Source organism: Varroa jacobsoni, unplaced genomic scaffold (assembly GCF_002532875.2).
Source record: "Varroa jacobsoni isolate VJ856 unplaced genomic scaffold, vjacob_1.0 scaffold_1187, whole genome shotgun sequence".
Classification (NCBI taxonomy): Eukaryota; Metazoa; Arthropoda; class Arachnida; order Mesostigmata; family Varroidae; genus Varroa; species Varroa jacobsoni.
The window spans coordinates 138320-157871 of NW_019214089.1; the positions used below are offsets into that span (position 1 = coordinate 138320).

A 19552-nucleotide genomic window follows, 5' to 3' on the forward strand; every position below is an offset into this window, starting at 1 on the left:
TTATCACTATTAAGTTATACCAAGCATGGACCTTACAAATGCAACTCTAAGTATTCTACCTAACCAAAGAAATATATGAACTTTTCATGACTACCATAACGCTTACGCCACAGCACGAGTATTAAATAAAACGGCTTCTGGCATTAAGACACTTTTGTTGTTTAAGAGGACCTATATCTATATGAGGCCCTGTTGACACATAATGCAAACCGTACATAATTAGCCATTACTCAAATTGGCTATAATCTGAGGCATGGTCCCAACGCACTTACTAATCCAAGGCTTTGTATCTCGCAGAAAAGCCGAAGGTTTGAAACTCAACTATGTCGATTCCGTTGCAAAAAGTAACCCAAGCATGTCTAAGGACTTAATTGTCCGGTTAGGACAATATAATAGATGTACGTCTGGTGTTACAAAAAAAAAAGTATAATTGCATTCACAAAAGAGCTAATATATAATAACGCAATTGAAACGCCCGTGGTGAAATTGTGATTGGGCCGAGCATTCAGCGTCGTAGTACGGAGAACATTATCGTGCCGTATTTCTAATTTAATACGGACTGCTTATGTATTTCCTCTGGATCAGGCCATGCTGTCATTTCAGCAGGCTTCAAAACAATGGCGCCCTCTAGGACTCTTCTGCCTTTCTCCCGTGACTATACGAAGCATCTCGTTCTCCAAGATTTCTCAAGCGTTTTCTTTCGGGTGTTGTAGTGCGTTTGCTTTAAACATCTGTTGAGAATCGGCTGACAACTACCTCGTTTCATTGAATATAGCTTATAATTCACAGAAGTAACAGTTTTCGTATTAAAAACCTTCAGTTGGAAGGAACTAAGCTAGATTTTCTAAAACGTGCAGGGCGTAATGATGTGAATGTACATTTCAGAAGAAATCTAAAATTTTCATAAATATGAATGTTAACAATATTAGTACTTATGTTCGATAGAAAGTTTATCCTTTTTGGAAAATTACACTTACCAAAATAGTAGATTATTAAATTTAACACAGAAAATTATTGCATTCAGAATCGTAAATCCGAATTGTCTACGGCAGCATTTGAAAATAAGCTATTTTTCATCACTTCAGTCTGTGCACCGAAGTGCTGGAACTAGCTTTTCTTGAGTGTTCTCATATGAGTTGGCAGCCAGGTTTTTATCCAAAGACTCTCCCCTGAACTCTCTTCTTCATGTCGGTCAGTTTATTCAGGAATCGAGAGGGGAGTCATAGTAGAGAGAGATTTCCCACCTTAAGTTATTTTACACTAACTCGCGAATCTAGAAGGTGCCGTAACCGAAGTTTCACCCCTTTTAGAACCAGGACGCTCAGCCAGGAAGGTAGAGTCCTTAGGACAACTCTGTACCTGTACTATTGAATGCCGCAGAAAATTCACAAACGATCGCAGAATAATAGCCTTTATCGTGAAGACTTTTCAAACATTCTTACTAATAAATGCTTAATAGCTTAAGCTTAGGCTTACATTGTGCACAGATTGTATGTGTACACTTGATAAAAGCATACGGTTATCGAATCATACAGCAGGTAATGTCCCCTCTTAATCCACATTACGTCCTAGCTTCATTCCACAATCTTTTATTACCTAGACCCGCTTGCAGTATTGTTGGTTTTATGTAATAGTAATGCTTAGTTGTGGCCTGTTCTGTACATACTATGCATGTATGTACCTATATCTGCAGGTAGTCACCATATTTGCTTGTCCTGCGATTTTCATCATCACACGCAAGGACGGAGGGTATATGTCTAAATGAGAATGCTCCTTGCCGGGGTCCGCCCGTTCATCTGGCCGTCCGTTCTTCCCTCTGTGACCAAGTCAAAGCACTGAGAAAGCGGCAAATAGACGGAAGAGGGTAAGCGCCACCTGCAGCTGTTATCATGCTGTCATGGCCTTCATTCCTGTTGTTGCCGTCGTCGTCGTTGTCGTTCTGGCGGTACCGCTCCTGCTGTTGGCGTGCTCATGGGTTATGTGATGGTAATCCGTTTATCCCTTCAGGGGTTCAGCTGACGTGTGATAGCCTGATTGGGCCCAGTCGTTTAGGCTGAGCTAGTCTTTCGGCAGAATTCACAGGTCGTTAGCGAAGAGGTAGCACCCGCCCTGTCTCGGCCGGTGGTATTTATACATCCTTTTCTTTCGTTGGCTCTGTTTAAGGTTGTTGGGTCGCGAACAGGATCAGACAACGAGGGGTGAAGGGAGCTAAAGGGGAAAATAACAGCGTCGGCAGTGGCGGCGACGGAGTCGGGAAAGAAGTCGGAGAAGAAGTCGCATCATTGGCCGGCGTCGCCCACCGGTCATGATAACGCTGGCCAGATAGGTCCACGAAGTCCGCTCTCATGATCTCCCTGTCAAGTAGGGAGGCCGTTAGAAATGCCGGCAAAGTAACGATTTTAAAATATGCAGACCGCTCTTATCAGACAACGACGCCAATTCCACCCATGCCAGCCCTCATCCGCGAACATGCGCACACAAATGTTTGCCTATGTAAAAAAGATTGCCCACGGATGCGCATTACGGATGCATACTATACGTACATTACGAAGCCGACGAGGACTACTGTTATATGTTCGCAAGCAATAAATCTTTAAATTATCAGTGTCAGCTTAATAATTTTATTGTCTGAACATATAGAAACTATCTCTTCATCCCTTCTTGATAAAGAGGAGGTGAATTCAATGGAGAAGGGAGCATTCAGAGCGCACTTTTCTGCTGTATAAGAGGTCATCTCTGTATTGTGTTTGCTTAAACTATATACGATAGGCCTTTTCCTGTTGTTATAAGTCAAGACAAAATGACGACATTTCCCAAATGACAACAAGCTTGAGTTGCCATCAGTCGTTGTACATTCTCGACTGCCACTCGACGGCCTTGTTTTTGAAGATATTGTAAGATCTCGTTATGCACACACGTTTATCTGTAAATTACGCGCCAATTGCTTAGCACATGTTGGCTCTCTGGTTGAAGGCTAACGAAATCAAGGATGATGACCAAACAAAATATTATACTCTTACAAGCCCCGCAATGAGATGTGCTACGAATGCTAACCGCTCTTAACCAAGGGGATATTTGACCGATTCCTACGGCGTACGATTTTCACACAACCCCAGCAGAGTCTACCTTCGCAGGGCGCCCTGCAGCACTAAAAATAATGGTTCGTAAATTTTAGAATTGAAGAAACGAGAGATACGAGGATACCTTATCAAAATAATATAACCATGCAAAGTTTCTTTGCTGTGGGTAGCAAAATACAATGTGATAGCATTTGATTCGTATGTCGGTAGGCGATCCGGATAGAGATCTTCAAAGTACATGTACTAGACGTCTTACTGTAAATGTGATAGCTCCGGTGTTGTCCTGGTCGAAGGTGTTAAATACGAAATGAGCATACTGAGAGGCGTCCGCTCCTCTCGGGAAAAATTGTGAGTAGATCATCTTAAAGGTATCTTCCTTCACCATCCCCGATGGGCACTCCTGAAATACGTAAATAAGAGGTAACGTCAATGCGCGACTTTAGCAAAATCAACAGCTAGATATTTCTGGCTACACATGAAGCCAAATTTACTCTTAACTTCACTATAATCGGTATAGGCTGTATACTGCATGGCTGCAACTTGCTGAGTCACGCAAATCATTGCTGTTCTAGTTTTAGCAATTGCCACAAGGCTTGGCGATGTTAGGTAGGCTAAAGATTTCCCGCTGCAGTTGACGATTGCGCCATGTCCGCTTTCACTATATATATATATATATATATATATATATATATATATATGGCTGACTAGCGTCAACCCCGTGTTCCTATCCTTCTCTGGAGATTTATCTAAAAAAAGATCTCTTTACTGCTAACTCTGTTCTATTTGTATGCCAACTGCGCTGTATAATTTAGTAACGGCAGAGGATCGTCTTATCGCCCTTCAAGCTCGGGCTCGCTAAAAGACCGAAATACATGCGAACAAGCAACAACGGGAGAAGGTCGTTACACTTCCTAGCGGGGTACATGAGGTATATGATAAGAACGTGTATATTTCATTTTCTAATGCCCGATTTTAATGATCCTGCACCTATGTTAGGCACTTACGCTTGTCAAGTAATTTAGTGAGCATTAATTATCGGTATCAGTCGTGATCGCACCTTCGGATCTATTGAAACTCCTGTCAACTTACACTGAGTCAGCTGCAATGTGTTTTTTTCGATGTTTTGGACCCAGCATGCCAAAGACAGAGTGTACAATATTTTCAATGGACTACCCATTCGACATAACTGGTGTTGCAGGTGTAAAAATTTACTGGGACTCGAAGATGACCTAAGGAATCATGCAGAACGGAGGATTATCAAATTTAGACTTTGCTGTTTAGATGTTATTATACCTGAATAATTAATGCTAGACTAGATCTTTGTATGCAGATAGCATAACAGTATCCGAATTACCGAAATAAATAACGTAAACATTATACGTCGTATGACATAATCATACGCTAGTAACTACGAGTCGAAAGAGCTAACCAACGAGAGGCAAACCTCTCCTATGGAACGTATAATATTATACTATTAGCATTCCTATCCTTCGTCATATAGAGCATCATATGCAAATTGGATCGCAAAATATTTATCATGAACGAGAGCGTGCAGTGATCCTGGTACCCAGCCTCGTAAAATTCGGGGAAAAAGCTGTCCCGCGCTCCGTATTCCACAACAAGCTTGGTAAATTCATTTCACGAAAATTGACTCATTTATAATATAGATGCATGCACTAAGGTAACAAGAATCTAAATGTCCCATCTAGTAAAATTGATACAGATTCGTCAGCGTCTTAGTGTGACATTGTTGTAGCGCACGCCGTATGTATGTACGTATGCGCACGAATGTCTTTCTATTAGGTTGTTAATAGGATTCTGCTCTTAATAACCATCGCGTCCAATTTGCTTCCAGCGGCATTATATGATAGATCGGTGCTCGTTAAGAAAGGTACTATAAACAAAGCCATATTGAACGAAGAGCTGAAATTTATGACAAGCGCATTTGTTCTGCTTTAACGAACGTCTTATATCTGTTAGGAAAAATCTATTGAAGGTGTATGAAAAAGATTCGAAGCGAATTTTCTAATGTGCATTTTTAAAAATTTACGTATTTAATAGATGACGGAAGATTGCACGGCTCATTTATGTCCTAAGGGTCAAGGAGTAAAATATATTTTATTAAGCGAAGCGTTAGATACGGTACTTGAGTCTAGATTAATCAGCAGCAGAGGTATTAGTATAGCGATTCTAAAAATCCGTCAGAAGATACAAAATCGTTTCGTGTCTTCCCAGCGTCCCTTGTAGGAGCACGAACTTTATACAAAGCTAAATTCTTATCTATAGGAAGTAAGCCTACGGTTGTGTCTCTACGACAACACAGTAATGCCTCTGGTTAGACTATAACTTATGAAAAGTATGCACAGCATGGTGATGCGCCCGTCTGCTCAGCAACTCAAGACACACATTACAACAGTACACCCTATTCAAACAGTAATTAAATACAAGTATTATAGATTCGTCGTAAAGAAGTACGATGTTAAATCTTTCAGATAAATATGTATACATAAGAAAATAGTAAAGCAATTGGGCTTACACTTCTCGTTCTCTTTTAAAAAATTTCATAAGAACTTCAACTTTAGCGTCGAGCGAGCGGAGCTTAAAGATGCCATTAATTTATAAATCTGTTTGTTTGTTTGTTTGTTCTTCCGAAGACATTAAACTGAAACAGAACGGTCCGTGATGAATACAGACACGACGATGAACAATAGTGATGCAGTGTATACATCCGATTCCATGAGGAAGCTGTGTGCTCAAACATCCTCAATGAGTGCAGTGGGGCTCTGCTGAGATAACTGAAAAGCTGTGCTCTCCTCTCTCGTATCATCATAAGGTACTCTCTGTCAAATCCTGTATTTATGTCTGAAGAAGCGAATTTCCATCCGGGAGGTCCCCTCGCCTCGTCTTCTTTAATCGGCTAATCCCTGTAGCAACCGAAACTCGTATCGTGGCTGTCGCCTTCCGGAACTGCCATCGTTGCTCCTGGAAGTTGCTTACTGGGTACAGAGAGCATGCCGAAGCGAAACGCCATCAACGTGCGAAGACCTATAGCTGAAGTCTGGTCAGGATCTGAACAGCACTCTATATCACACACATAGATGTACGCTTAAATATTGGGCTAATATCGGTCGTTGGTGAATAAATTTGCATGTAACCAGAATAAGAGGCCATACACTTACTCCAGTAACTTACCATAGCTCAGCCAATTCAGCGACAATGGCAGAAGCAAGCTGCAGAGGTAGCGCGCTGTCTTACATGTAATCACATCATGGAGATAATCCTTCTGAGCTAGCGACTTTATTCAGTTAGAAATTATACTGCTGCACAGATTGACAAAAAATGGATAGAAATTCATGATTTGAGGTGATTCGACCAGAACATAAAGCAAATAACATAGATTGCTTGGTGATCGCGATTGACACAGTGAGCTTGTGAAGGCCACCGTATGTAATTACGTTATCCCACCTGTACTACCGAATAACCACTAGGAGCTATTGCTGCTAGATTAGTGAATCTGCTACAGGCCACTGGGCCATCACTCGTCACCACACATTCTCCCGTCTTCGTGGCCGTTCGCGCAGCCTTGCCGCGCTAGGCATGTGCACTGAAATTAGACCTATTTTGCAAAACTGAGGGTGAAATTACCCCTCTAAGCTTTTATAACCCGGTGGCGAGTGAAGGCACTGCCATCGTATGGAACTTTCAGTTTCTCTAGCTTTCAGCTTTTTACACAGATTTGCCCTTACTTCCTGTTATCCATCGGGTTTTGTGTCGGTTGACGCTTTCCACATTTTCCGTGTGAAACTGCGCAGGCAATCTCCGCTCAGTAGCGGTTTCATGAGGACTGCGACATTTAACCGACTTCAAAGGTCGCTTACATTTCGCAGTACAGATGTGACAGGATAAAGAAAATTCATTTCCAATTAACTGTGTCTTGTGGCCACTGAAGATTTACAATCATGCGTATAGTCTGTCTAGGTGGATTAACACAGGAGGGGACATCATATGTTTCCATTTCTATTTGTACATTTCCAATAGATTTACAACTAGTAGTAGCTGCTAGGCGTGCACGATGCAAATTTAAAAGACCAGCCCGTCCGTATATAACTACTTAATTAATACTGTCTAACCTAACGCCCCAGTTGTAGCTAACCAGCTTCAATATAGTTACACTTTGTCCCGTAATATTACATGTAATAAGCTCAAACGATCGGCCTGGAGCGGCATGTTGGTTCCAAGGTGTTTCACACTTGCTCAGAACACTTCCAAAGGACTCGCTCATTAATTACGCGGCCAACATCGTAGACAATAAACAGTGCCGACTTAAATTCAGACCACAGCTGAGTAAAAGTTCGTCGAAATTTAATGGATTTAGTGCAACGAATCACCGCAAACAGATGCTCGATAAGACATGGAGGCTACTTATTTCACACTCGTAGGCCCCTTTGTTCACTTTTTTCTCGTCCATTTTTTAATTGGGCGCTTTTTGTCCAGTATTGAATATAACGTATTTCAAGTTATATTCTACCGGCATCATTTCATATGAAACAGGACATTATATAACATATTCGTTTTGAGTCAGCGAAAAAAAATGACGGGAAAACGTTATGTTGTTGCCGACCAATTTTTCCTAAAGTATGCAATCAATGCTTTATTTACACAGGTTGAAAATATACATACGCGTTTTTCCAAGTGCAAACACATAAACTTAGGTCTTGCGGTCTGTCTGATAGTTTTACGACAGTAGAAATGTATTGTTTAGGGTATTTCTGGATGTTTATTGCTGATTCCAGTCGCAGTTGTTTGTAAATGACAAGACGAAACAATATGTTTCCGCATCTTCTAGGTCTAAATAAAAACTCGGCTATCGGTTCGAATCAAAGACAGAAAGCTCTATCAACGCAAATTAGCTTAAGTTAGGACCCTCACAATATCTACGTGGTACAATGAGCTATGCGAAATGTTCCACAATGGCTTCAAGAAAACGATAAACGCTCTAATTTTTCTTTAAACTGGAAACTTAGGAAATCGGGAGAACTCTCTGAAACTAACGATGGCCAGTCATAAAACCTTAGTCATAAACATAAAGAGACATTTTAAACCAGTAATAGCAAATGACGCAGGTGATGGTACGCTATTGTAAGCTACTCAGAGCATCGCCATATAATTACTAGTAATTATTTCGTTATTTATTTAGAATTATTAGCTTCTTTCTAATAATTCAGATATGGCTTATACGAATGGCTTTGGTCAATTAGAATGGGTCGACAATTAATATTTATAACATCACTGGACTTTCGAGAGTTTCTGATCTTGAACAAACATTGGGCCCGAGCAAGAAGGTAATCCGCTATATGAAAGAGAAATGGCATCTTGATTTCGTCGATATATATAATACTATGGTTTTAAGATTTGGAGACAGAGCTAATTCAACATGAGATTTTTCAGTGCATTTGTCTATTTACGTTCTTGTAAATTCTTCACAAAGACCACAGAAAGATTTTCCTTAACGAAGTTTAATTTTCCTTCGTCTACCATCGTATTACCAAATTTTCCTAACACAATTCAGTTTACTCTATTGGCTAGTTTCACCGTACAAACATGAGCATTTTACGTAAGCATCGATGAAGGTTTGCCTTTTCTTACTACATCTATCGTTGCTAACTTGGGCGACCAAGTATCTTAAGAACTATACGGAAGCAGCAGAGCGTCTTCATTTTTGGAACGTGTATATGTTGGGTAGGCCATGTCGTAGAAAGGAAGTGTGACATCTTCCAATACTAAAAAAGAAATCTTTCAAATGGGCGAGCTGGTCATTTTCCGTACAAGTTTAACGTGTCTGCTCCCCGGAAAAAATTAGTAGTAGTAGTAATAATAATACTTTCTGTTTCTGTAACCAACAATAAAGGAATCGATAGTACTCTCCCTTTCGCCTTCGTTGGAAAACTGATTGGATAGTCGCATGCCGTATAACAGCTTCTGTTCTTTTATGACTTAGTAATTGATCCTAACAGTTAGTATAAGGCCTTAAAAGACCGGTGCAGTTTGCGTCCTTAAACATCCCTTCGCTTAACAAAAAAATGAGCTAAATAGGCAATGCAAACCAGGATAAAGTAGCAGTTCTCGAAAGCAATCTCCCAAGTATAGCTGCTTAGATCATTATGACAATGGTGCTCCCCAATGGCATTTCCCCTAGAAAAACAAAAAATGATTAGACCAAATTATCCAAAATAATTCTATTTCAGTTATGATGTTATGATGCTTTTTACCGATACATCAAATATACTGTATAATAGGTAACGAGTAAAGTGTTTGGTGGTAAAGTTTGAAGGTCGACGAAAGTAAGTTCAGAATGCCAGGAGGGAGGGAAATGGCAATTATTCGTTCATAAAATGGCCTGGTGCCTTATCTAGTGCGCGTAGTTGTAACTTTCCGAATAATCGATCTAATTTCTCGTTTCGAAGTTTTAGTATGTACGAGTGTTTTTATTCTTTGTTCACTGCCCGGTCTGCTCGCTCACCAGCCCCACGTTGGTGGGTCTCGTCTGGCTTTGCACGATTTGCGACAATCTTCCGCTCTAGGACAAACGGATCTGAGGTGTTTCCCGAGATGGGAACATGTTTTGCGAATATGCTGTATCGATCACTACTTGAGACTTGTGGCTATAGGATGCTCTCGGATGTGGATAGATCTACGATTTATATATAAGTTCTATAATATTGACGCAGAACGCTGTCAACACTTCAATGCCGGCCTTGATTTGAGCAGACGACTTAACTTAGTGGCGCTGCAGAATCTAGCGTTTATGTACGTTATGTAATAGCAAAGCAAACACTATTAACTCGTTTGGAAATGTTTAATTTTAAAGGTAAATCTTTATAAAGCACAGGGTTTTAAGGCGCATCGAGTAGTTGTCGGTGAGACGGTATATTCGTAATCCACATTTCAAAGTTGGGCTATATGGGGCTGAGCGGTCAAAAGTGAGCTTTATAATTGTCGTGTTTAGTTTGTGCTATGACGTACGTGCATATGTATGGATAAATATATCTTTGGTCGCTTGGACGGCCAAGCCTGTGATCGAAGTGGACAAGGGGTCGTTGCCTGATCGTTTTTTTTAGAGTCGGTTTATACGTGAGTGTTGAGCCTATAAGGCACACCAATGCATTTCCGACAACAAAGAGAGCCTGAGAGACAACCCTCGTTTATTGTGATTTTTCATAATAAATACAGACGAAAAGGAGGAGAAAACGAAGCAACTTGCGTTAGAGAATCATTGTCGAAGGACAAAGCATCTTATAGGAGTCATGTCCGACTACACAGGGTGATCAACCAAAGATGAAAAGACTCACAATAAGCAAGGATCGGAAGGCCTCAAACCTCGAGCAAACACAGCCGCGTTAACCATGCTCCGAGATTACGTTAACGCGGAGAACTGCCAATTTACATATACGGTGAAAACGTGGGTACATCGTTTAACTATCGCTCGTTTCGCATTTGTGTCGGGCGATTGTGCTGCGACCACTGCGAGGTATTACGAAGAACTTTTAAACAAATTGCGCAATTTGGCAAACAGGAAAGAATCCTGAGAAGGTAAGTCGCAGGACCTTCACCGCCACAATGCACCGCTATATCGCCATCTGTATTACGACTTTTGCAGACAAACTCTATAGCTGTTCTATTTGAACCTCCGTGTTCTATAGGCTTAACCTTCTATGATTTTTAATTCGCCAAATCTCGGACGATACCTAACGTGAAAGAAAGCAGCTTTGAGACGATCGAAAAAAAAATAAAAGGAACGGTAAACTTTATTTCTATGATTAAGTTCAAAGACTGCCTTAGTACCTGGAAAAAAAGGGCAGTACTACGAAACGCTTTCAATCAAACAGAAAATATCTCTTTGGAAATCTGGGCGACCAACGCACGTACAATCTATACAGAGCGAAATTCTCGATACGTCTTTTAGCCCAGTATCATCGACTGCAACCAATATATATACACGATGACAAGATATAATAAGCGCATGGGTATGCGCATTTTGTAATATAAAGAAGTACGTGATCGCCACGTCTCACCATTTCAACTGCAAACTTACATAACCAAAGAAAGTAGTGCTCTGTGTTTGGTGGTACAAACGTACATTATGAACTGCTATCGTCTGGCTATATGATTGAATATCGACTTTTACAGTAAATAATTAACGAGATCACAGCAAAAGAAAAAAATCGACCGGAACTAGTGAACGTCGTCTAACATCGTAACAATGCCGGACAGCTTTAGCTACCCAATTGAAATTGGGAGAATTCGCATGGAAAGTTTTAATGTACCTATCGTGTAGCTTAAGTTCTGTACCATCAGACTATCACTCGATTTGATCTAACTTGCCACAATTTTCTGGTCAAAAACGACAGTTCTACAATGATGGGAGCAGGAAAACAGTAAAAGGCCACCAAAATCACTTACATTTAGTTCAATCGTATTATCCAGTTTGTAAGCATTTGGAACGGCTAATACCATCTCGGAGCAAATGTCTACGCATTATTGAGTGTCACGTCAGAATGGCACATGTAAAAACTAGCCTTAAGTTTCGTTTCTCAATCGCCTCGTAACTTACGTCCTCCATATAACGTAATCAAGTATAGCTATCGCATCCATTGATGTGCAATAGTAGCAAACGAGGAACGAGTAAGCTCTCGATAAAGTTACAGGCAAACAGCTTTGCTGGCGTCAATATCATGAAGAGCCCTTGCTAAAGCCTTCAACAATAATGACACATATACAAGCCACGGAACAGTTCCGTTCATTGTGTGTTTTTGCGCAATTATCGTTTATAAATAACGCCTCAAGTAGGGCACTCACTCCTTTATTATGATGAATGATACACGCCAGTAGAGTTTAGCCTTGACGAACGGGCGACGTAGAGGCCTAGTTGGTACAAGAGCAGCAGGAGCAGTAGGGGGCGGAAGTTTGCGAGAGATGTAAAAGCAGAAAGTTATACAGATATGGCAGTTGCTTCCATCGGCAAGAATAGACGAAAACTCGCATTAGGATCATAAAATGGCCTTGCTTATAAAGTGGACTGAGCAATTCCTCATAAGATCGCCGAATGTCGTAGGACGATGGATATGAAAATATTAGAAAGGAAACGAATGTTCCAGTTAGGGGAAAAACCGAGCCTATTCTAACAAACGGGACTTAGTTTACCAAATACTACCATTATCAACAGATAGTATTGCTGCAGAACATTTTCGTACTGCTAGACAAAAGCTTTCATTCTGGAAAAAGTGGTGCATTTATTATCGCAGTTTGATATACGGCTAAGAAAGCCAATGTTGGCGTCTAAGGGATTTGCTTTGTTCACCAAAACACCCTTCGATGATGGCAGTTATGCCTGTTTTTATAAACAGATTAAACTGGTTGTAGATATGAATTCAATCAACTACCATAGTATTAAAAAAAGAAAGAAGAAGCTCTGATTGCTAAAAATCTTCTGTACATGAATTTATTAATTTATGTATGTATTTACCTTTATTGTCGTCGATACTTTCATAAGGGCTTCAACTACGGAAATCAGAGCTTTTAAAAGCCTGATCGAATCTCATACGATACATATGAACAATTTCAATAGAACGTCATCATTATAAGTTATACTAGCTGTTTGTTCTCATCCTTCCAATAGATTATCGATACTGCGCTGCAGAGAGCTGTAACAAGTGTTCGATAGGATACTCTTATTGAGGTTTTTGCTTTAATTGATTTTATTGGCCAAATTTAATACTATTTTTGTTTTTAATGAGGCTCATAGAAGAGAGGGACGTGCAGGACGGACGCATACAATAACATGATAGTTCGTCTCATTACTTCGAAACGCAGGAGAAGACCTAGCTTCTTAAGCTTCTTTTTTCTAGCTTCGTAGAGAACTTCTGAACGCTACAAGTTGGACTGTTGAAGCGTCAACGCACTGCTCTTCTTGGGCTTTTCGCAGTATGGAACGAATATTGTACGCCACACGGTACGTTCGGAAGAGACGACAATTTCACTTTATTACCATTTGCATGAATATGTTTTTAGTCACCGAGCTCACTCATCTTCTTCTACAATACCTCATGTAGATTACAGCCTTATCAGAGGCAAATTTGTAGCAAGGTACCCCCATTTGAAGTTTACGGTGAAGATTAAGTGACATGATAAGAAAAATGCTTTAGTGTAGGAGAATATCTAGTTAGATTTCAAGAAACGAAGACCCATATGACCGTTTTCGTGTACGAAAACTGCATAAAAAAATCTCTTATCTTCTTCAAGCAAATTGAATCTTCTTGAAAAAAGTAAAGGCTATGTGAAATAGATATTACATTCCGTGGAAGCAAAGGAGAGTTGTGCCCAATGATGTATAAATACGCATCCAATACATTTGACAAAATAGGTCAATAGACCTAATTGAGCAGGATGCCATATTTACGCGGAGTTGCAAATGATCAGGACATTCGTCATTTTGAATGTTAGAAGCGAATTGTTCTCCTTCATTTTTCGAATTCGCCTTTGAGAGATCATAAAGAAAAAGTTTCCACATGTCCGTTCATTGCGCGCACGCTCTACTGCTGTTCCTTCCCGTTGCGACAGGGTGTTTTATATTCCAATCGGGTTCCCCTGCATTCTTTTTTCCGAGAAACGTCTAACGACATTGCTTGCATATTAATCATAGTAATATAATGTATAAAGAATGATTTCTTTTTGCATTACCAGCTGTATCGTTCGGGTTTTCAGTGGCCGTTTCCGAATTCGATTTTCTCCTTTTTCAGTAAAATCGAAAACGTACGTTGCTGTACAGCAGCAGAACGCCGACCCATTCTGTCGCTCTTACCACTGTTATCATTGGTGGGAGTGTTGTCGAGTCAGCGACCCTTTTGTATGGCCGGCTATATCGCAAGCCTTGTTGCCCAGGAGATGTTACCTTTGTCGAACTCGGCTACTGTGGACGCAGTCACTGTCCTGTATTAGTTAATGTATGATTAATCATACATAGGGCAGGGAGCAGTCCTAATTCATCAATATTAAGCGGTGCTGATTCAAATGTTAGCCTGTTGACGACTCTTAGAAGAATTGATGAAAGCACACCAGCTGTTACAGAATATTGCTTGAATAATTGTTTTTAAGGATAAGCACTCACATCGTTCTTACGAGACACTTTTCAAATGCCATTTTTCCGTCATTATTCCGTAGCACCAAGTTATCTAAGCTTCGTGCTTGTTCAATACCGATACATAAAAGTAAGCCAATTTTTTGTATAAGGATAATTGAGTATATCTGTAATCGAGCCACAACACTCTAAATTCTGCTGTTGCAATAATTTTGGTCGATCCTACGTGATTTTGAACTGACTAAGCCTTTTTTTCAAAATCTGCTTGTTTGCCATTGAGTGAGTTTAATTTTCCATTAGATTTTTCAATTTTACCCTAATTTTAATGTACTAGTTACACTAACTCTGGGCTATTAGAATTATCTAAAGCGTCAGACACGCATCCGTACGTCATATTCGTCCCAGGGAGTTTTAAAAAATAGATTAAATGTATTTGACTTTAAATATAATGAGATGACCCATAAAAGCGAGCAAGAAGATCTTATTTACACATTAGTATCACACATTGCATTTGAATCATCTAGTGACTGCGATTAGTCCCTGAAGGTTCGTAGGCTTCTGGTTGTCGTAACCCTGGACCTCAATAGATTCGACATATGCGCTGTGCTAAATGCATGCGTTTTTGCTCAGAACCTGGCATCCTCAAAGGGAGCTTCACTTTACGATCACTAAGTTTATCAGGCATCCAGCGCCGGCAACCAGTTCCAGTAGTAGAAAAGCGCTGCAGTCGAAATCGGTTATTTCTTGCTAATATACTGTTCAGGCCACAATTACCTTATCCTATACCTATACGTTTTCAGATTTTGCTAGAGATGAAACAATTTCCCGACGCGGCCAAACAGGCAGTTCGCCTGTTGAGATACGCGTTACCTGGGGCAGCATTGGAAAACGGAGAAGGGGAATGGGCAAGAGAAAACAAACTCATACACTTTAACATCATCAAGCCAATGCCGAATATTCAAGATTGTTACTACGTATACGTCGTCTTCGCAATTTTTCTCTATTTTTCCTCTCGACCCGGTTTCCTTTTTTAGGGAGCACGCATCAGTCTCTACATATGGCTGCCGTACACTCCGGACCCGTGTTTTCTACGGCATTCCAAAAGCATCCACCCGTTGATGCACTTCCCTAAAACGTGCCTTGCTCATTCGTGTCTTTAAATACTTCTATCCCTGACACGCTAAACTACTTTGACATCTCCGTTCTGATCTGGCCATTCCTCTTTCCTTGAAATGCAGAAGGAAGAATCCGACGTATAGTCGCAGCACTAGCACACAGAAATGGGAATAAGAAAAGGACTAGTGGAATATATTTAGGACTACTTGTCTAGCAGTTTTCGTCTATTTCTAACTTCTACATGACTTCATTTCCGCATGATATATATCTATATACTGAAGTCTATTCGCTCGAGTGCTAGTTAATAACCGCTAGCTACCACAAAATCCGCCAACTCCGCGGATAGCGCTCCCCCTTGCGGCGAGAACCTTTCTCCGCATCAAAATATCGCATATATATAAATACATATACGCCTAGTCACACGTCGATCAATCTTAGAAATCGTGCAAAGAATAAATCATAGAAAGTTTTATGAATAGGCAGAGATGCAATTCCTTTGTTTACCAAAAAGATGATAATACAGCTAAAAAAAAAAAATAATATTATCATTTAAGTTTAGTTTAGTAGTTAGGTTAAGTTTAGTAACAATAAAGCCACCAAAGATTGAATAAAACATATGACAGACAAATGTTAACCGTTCGAGCTTGAATGTTTCCAATTAATGAGCTTATACACAAACAGGTATAATATATAGTACAGGGACAGGCACCAACTGGTACAGAAAACTTTTCGGATATATGAAGACCAATACCCGAACATGACTATTAAAAATTCGTCTGCCTCTCAATTGCGTTATTGATGGCTAAAAACACTCGTCGTTAGTGCAGATGTGAAATCAAATTCCGAAATTTCACATCGTTTTGTGCTTGTGTCAGTGTTATGGCAACATCGGTCTTTCAAGGAAAATTTGCGAGATGGCGATCCGAACAAACTATATTCTCAATACGTTCAAAACGTTAAACGGCCCTAGAAAATGTTTTACTCTAGAAAAGGTTGCCTATGTAACATTCCGTTTACGCCATTTTTATTCTGTCTGCTATAAATATACGTCCATAAAAATGGCCTTTACGATTGATCAAAAAAAGGAAAATAACTTCGAGAGCATTATCAGATGAGCAAAAAGATCACCCGTCATCTCACGTCGTCCGTAGGATTTGAACCCAAGAATCTTTACCCTTATCTTTAGAAGATTTGCCTTCCTCAAACTTTTTGAGCATCCTGTAGCGTAAAATGCAGATGATTTGTGCACCTTCATTTCAAGATTCTGCTTCGCAATAAGAAAGTATAGCAACGCGCTTTGTACAGAATGAATTATGTATTTAGATAGATGTGTATGTTTATCAACGCTCGCCTGTTCCAATTTCTGCTATTGGGTTGTACCTTACATTGTATAACTTTATTCCATTTGGTTCTCAACGAACGCTACTTAAAAACCATGAAAAAAAATGCCTAAAATCGTGAATAAGGCAAGCTCAAACAAAGGAAACGCTGTTTAGCAGTAACTGGGGTATAAACACTACAGGCAGCAGTTATAAACTCGACTGTTATAACGCTTTACTAACTGCCTCTGTTATTTTAAAAAGTGTCTTAGCCCATGTATACATACATATACACATATGAGAAGGATGCAAGATGAATTACGCTCATGTTTTCGATTGTCGCAGTCCGTTAATCTTGTTTGCTTATTTTGATGCTCTGTCCTAAATTACATAGCTTGAAAATGCAAAGTCTACATTAATGAAGAACTCACGAAAGCAGGTAGTGATGGGAATGATAAGAACTCTATTTTGCTCAGTGCGATATGTTTTCAAGGGAACAGATATGGCAACATTCAAGTCTAAAGCGACCGGGGTCCACATTAGAAAAACCTTATAGGCAGTCCGTTGCATCACATGCAGCCCACGATGAAGTAATGCCGACATGGACGCACCGGTCTTTGTTCCAAGAAGCGGAAAAATTGGGGCGGAATGGTTAAAATGATTACGCTGGATTCTGGAGACTGATCGACAAAATGTTCCAATGGGAGATTTATGCTTGTTAGCTCCGCGAACAATATGGGCTGGTTGTTCGACAAACGAAAGCTCTCAAATCAGCAGAGCACGTGGCCACACAACACTGGCTTTATAGCTTATCTAGCCATCCATAGCTACACATAGTCATTCTTCATGGAGACAGCAATACCGCTTGTTTGACAAAAAAAATACAGTCTTCAGTGATATTGCCTGTCCCGGAAGTGCATTAGTATCGTGCGCAACGCAGGCCCAAAATAGCCAAAAGAAATCCAGACAAAGTGGGGTTGTCTTTGGTAGACGTCATCCTGACGGTCGTAAAATCAAGACGTGCCGTCAGCAAACCTTGTATGCCAGCTGTGGCAGAGGTCACCCTGTCCAGAAGCTCGATAAAAGCTGCTCTTAAACCAAAAGCCTTTGCTTCTCGACAAATCTTTGCTTCTTGCGAAGCGAAACTAAGCCAACCACCAGAGGGAGTGTTAGTAGATTAGTTTTCGAGGGTAGCTCGAAATATCCAAACTTGGTTAGTGCCAATATACATGACATAACTAATTATATGGTCGCAAGTACGTACTGTCCAGAAGCATATTCTCTATGGAGAGCTGAGAATACTTTCTGAGGAGCTTCCTGGACAAGTCCGTAAGTTTTGGAGACGTTGTCTTTGTAACGAATAACGCAACGTAACGTATGTACGTTACTGCATTTACCCTAACGAGAGCGAACAGAATATCATGATTGCGTTCCAAAAAACTTAAGGCTTATCGAACCAAGACCAACTAGCGCAGGTTTCCGCAACTAACTTGGCCGTGGCTGGTCTCTTATATTCGTTACTCTGAAAAATTAAAATCAGGACATAACCGGCATAGATCAACAACCGGAATATCGCTTTTAGGAGTAAGAAAATTTCACGCAGACATTGGTTGCACAGATGTAATGTCAGGGCTTCTGAATAGCCCCGAAGACGTTGCTGCGGTTTCGGCGATCGACCCATACGCTAACGAGGTCATCCTTCTGGTAAAAAAAAATGTTCTTCCAGCGAGTAACTCCAGGAGAAAATGCTAAAGAGCTCTAACAAGATCCTGTTTCATTCATCAACAATTGTCTATGACAAATTCCGAAAGATAGTGAGTTAATGTACGACATTACAAATATAAGCGCTTTGGTATTTTGTGTAGCCCCCCCATAAGCACAGCAAGGCATGCTCAATGCTTCCCTCAAATAAACGAATGCCAGAACTATCGCATTAATTTGTCTTTTTGCGCCAGTGTTTGAGCTCGCTTGAGACAGAGGAAACTCGAACACCTTGGCCAAGTAGATGGGCTGGAACGAAAACAGTAGAACTTCGAAAAAGGGAAGGTAAAATCTTACTTCGAAAATTTCTGTTCGGACATAAAGGACAAAATATTTGACGTGACGCCATATGACCCCGGCACAACATAACGTGGAGTTCCTATTACCGTTGAGATTTTCTTATTTGTAATCGATTGGCGACGGACTGTGTAAAATAATAAAGGTTCTAAAGACTTGGTATCATGACACGCCCGCTCCAAACAACGTCGAGGCATCTGGCATCAGCAGCAAAATTGATTGTCTGATTTGTGAATCCTCCTTCAATACGGATGTTATTGAAGGTTTGCTTGAGCATGAATTGCCCGTCGACATCGAAAACCTGTCGGCCTATAAGTGACCATGACGTTATCGCCGCTGTAGTTGAGTATGCCCTGTGCCGTTCCTAAATTGGTGTACCGCAAGTCGAAAAGCTGCCCAGAACTGACTGCTATTAGTTGGCAGGCATCGCGTCGGGCAAGAATATCAGACATACGTCTAGAGGGTAGGTTCAGCGCTGCTCGTGGCACGAAGAGCTTCTTCGATGAGGAACATTACCGGTTTGCATAAGCGTATTTCTTTACTCTAGAAGTCATTTGAAGTATGCATGTGTTTAGTACTTTTCGTATTTGCGTTTGGAAGGGTACATCTTGACGTGGTATCTCTCCGACGCTTCGCTTTGCCCTAGCCAAAATGCTCTTTCATAGTTAAGCAGTGGCTCTGCCTGCTGTCAGGTGAAATACATTACTGCTTCGAATCACAAACGTACAGGTGAGCTGGGTGCAAAATTCGTCTATTTGAAGTTTGCCACTTCACGCAGCAAAGTACTGAGCCCGGACGTGAAGTAGTGATGAGCATCTGTACAAACTCATTTAGGATTATCAGCT

At 40.5% G+C, this 19552-nt stretch overlaps 1 protein-coding gene across 7 annotated transcripts in view; it reads right to left on the minus strand.

Annotated features, from left to right (window-relative positions):
• The window catches only part of LOC111267431 (Kv channel-interacting protein 4), a 91675-nt gene that overhangs the window by 23545 nt on the left and 48578 nt on the right, over nucleotides 1–19552 (minus strand). For 6 of the 7 annotated variants that reach the window (XR_002684612.2, XM_022845670.2, XM_022845671.2 and 3 more), the window contains exon 3: nucleotides 3337–3480. The exons of the other annotated variant lie outside the window; for it this stretch is intronic. Coding sequence is in view for 5 of the 6 variants with exons in the window: in XM_022845670.2 (XP_022701405.1) it covers nucleotides 3337–3480 (144 nt within the window). In the remaining variant the exon portion in view is untranslated. The remainder of the gene's footprint in view (nucleotides 1–3336; nucleotides 3481–19552) is intronic. 7 annotated transcript variants of the gene reach the window in all.